A 2,635-nucleotide genomic window follows, 5' to 3' on the forward strand; every position below is an offset into this window, starting at 1 on the left:
TATTTCTATTGGGTATCATGGATAATTTGGATCAAAAAGAAATGACACTGATGTTGTATTGTATAACAGCAGCAAGGACATTAGTTGCTCAAAATTGGAAAAAAAAGATATTACCAACTATGGATGATTGGAGACAGAAAGTATCATATTTTGCAGAGATGGCAAAAATATCCGCGTACCTGAAGGATTATTCTCAGGATAAATTTATCTCAATATGGAGAAGATGGATAGATTATATTCAGAGAAAGTATGAACTGAAAAATTATTATGTAGCTTTTGATTAAAAACTTAGAATAAAAATAGGTATATTATATAACATAACTAAATTTTTTTTTCTTTTGTTATATTTTAATGTTATTTTAGAGTCACAGCAACTTTGTACTAGTGTGTAGTAATAATGAGTAGTTTTGATTAGATTTGGATGATTATGTATGTATTTCCTAGATTAGCTTTGGGAAGTCCTGGGGGGGGAGGGGGGAAAGGGGTAGGTTGGTATTATAGATTTGTATGTATATATATGTATTTTATTTTTTTAAGGAGGTGCCCGGTGATACCCCAACTGCACTGGCGGGATGGTTGAGGGAGAAAGGGAGGTAGGCAAGAGGGAGGAAGGAGGAGTGGCGGTAGGATGGGAGGAGGAAGGTGTAGGTAAGTGAGAGGGTGGTGCGGGAGGGGGACACCGGACACGTCAGTGAATGTATTGATTAGTGTTGATTCTCTTTTTGGTTGATATTGTGACAAAAGATTTATGTTTTTGTCTTTTAATGAAAAATTAATAAAAATTTATTCTAAAAAAAAAAGAGAAATAAAACCTAGCAACCAAGAACTAATTTATTTTTTAAAAAAGACAATATCCCACACAGTTATCATATATAGCATTTATGATTTGCTTCTGTTCCAGCACTGTTCCATATAGCACTTTTCCTTGCTCTTCATTTAACCATACTTCTTTTGCATAGGAATTATTCCATGTGTTCAAATTAATAAAAAAAATGGATACTCTTATAGAGGAAAAATAAATTGGAAACAGTATGAATGCATCCCTACCAACATGCAACATTTATTCTGAATGTAAGAGGTGAATTTTTGTGCTAGTTTTATGCTTATTTTGCAGTTGTTTAATGTCCACTGAATGTATTATGGCTCTAAGCTGAAGCACACACCTCTTTTGAGACCACCTACTTCCAACTGGATCTGCCTATCCAATAGGATCAGGAAGAATAGGATCTCATTGGGTCCCATCCATAGGAACAATGGAGGCAGACCTGTCCCTTCTTACAGCAGGATATTTGTGTAATGTAGAAATAAGTGCCTCAGTCTAGAGATGGAAATTCTGTTTTATTGGGGGTAATTATTCACTGTTGTCATTTGTTTTATGGATGCTGGGTATGTCACCTGTTCAGAGTTTGTAATAATTGGAGGGGCCCATTAGCTCAGTTAAACAAAATAAATAAATAAATAATAAAATGCCAAAGTGGGTCAGAAAACTTTCTCTTCTTTCATCTCACCATCTGCCTTCTTTGGCTCCAAAGACAAGCAAACCAGAAAAGGTAATAATGATTAGCAGTGGTTAGGGGCTTGGTTGATAGTCTATTGATAGAATACAAACTTTGGCAGATGCCCAACATTGTCACTCATTGATATTGCTCCCGCTTGTCTCAACTGGCTCAAATTGTTATTTGGTTTACCAAATAAATATTTACATATTCAACCCACCCACCCACCCACCACACCCACTTAATCATGGCTTTCATTTAAAAAAAAAACTTTATGGGCAGCATCATTTTTCACATACCTTCTGCATCTTCCAGCATCTGGATCTGTTTGAGTATGGGCTGGATATTAAGAAACAACCGGTGACTGTTGCTGAGCAGTTGTAGCAAATGCCGAGATCGGAAGGGGCAACCTGTATAGTAAACCAACTTACGGGCAGAAGGCAAACCATCTGGCTGGATCACAAATTTTTTCCCCTAAATTAAAAAGAAAAAGAAAAAAAGGAAGACAAGAGAGGAGAGAGAAGGAAAAATGTAAGTCTTTGAAAGACATTGGAACGAGTCATAAAAGCTGTGCACGAAAAAAGGGGCTTTAATGAATAAATTTCCCTATGGATGTTCAAATATAACTTTTCCTGTTGAATTATGACCGCTTCCTATCAGTAAGCTTATCATTCCGGTCTCAATATCTTCAATGGTTGGCTTCTTCAGATGTCAAGATCTTTTAAGATCCAAACTACTCTCAGTTATAAAAGCAGCATCCTGGCACACCAGCAGGTAAAGAAACTTTGACGGGTTGAGACTGTACCTTTGTACTCTTTTCTGTGAATTTTTTTCTCTCAATTCAAGCCTTTTCCAGGGGCAAAGAATGTATCTGCAGTTTACACACAAGCATGGATGCCTTTAAACAGTTTCTCTCCGAGACTCCATACTCCATACTCTATGTGGTCAGAGGCAGACAATCGGGCTTCTTGCAGCCTATGTGCACCTAGTGCACCTGGAGGGATCTGGCAGTTGCATATGCCAATGTAGAAGCTAGAAGGCTCATCAGAAGGCGACCAGTCTCCTGTGATAAGCTTAAAGGAAATGCGCCATTCTAAGGAAATCATGATTGGATTCTTTTTGACTGGTTGTCTTTGCCT

At 37.3% G+C, this 2,635-nt stretch overlaps 1 protein-coding gene across 1 annotated transcript in view; it reads right to left on the bottom strand.

Annotated features, from left to right (window-relative positions):
* Positions 1 to 2,602, bottom strand: part of LOC107300893 (FERM domain-containing protein 6-like) — a gene marked incomplete at its 3' end in the record, with an annotated part of 5,991 nt that extends 3,389 nt beyond the window's left edge. The window contains exons 1-2 of the mRNA XM_015830176.1: positions 2,426 to 2,602; positions 1,796 to 1,970 (exon numbers count right to left, since the gene is read on the bottom strand). Of these exons, the coding sequence (XP_015685662.1) occupies positions 1,796 to 1,970; positions 2,426 to 2,602 (352 nt within the window). The remainder of the gene's footprint in view (positions 1 to 1,795; positions 1,971 to 2,425) is intronic.
* Positions 2,603 to 2,635: the final 33 nt, after the last annotated feature.

This window comes from Protobothrops mucrosquamatus, unplaced genomic scaffold (assembly GCF_001527695.2).
Source record: "Protobothrops mucrosquamatus isolate PMUCROS unplaced genomic scaffold, P.Mucros_1.0 scaffold9019, whole genome shotgun sequence".
NCBI lineage: Eukaryota > Metazoa > Chordata > Lepidosauria > Squamata > Viperidae > Protobothrops > Protobothrops mucrosquamatus.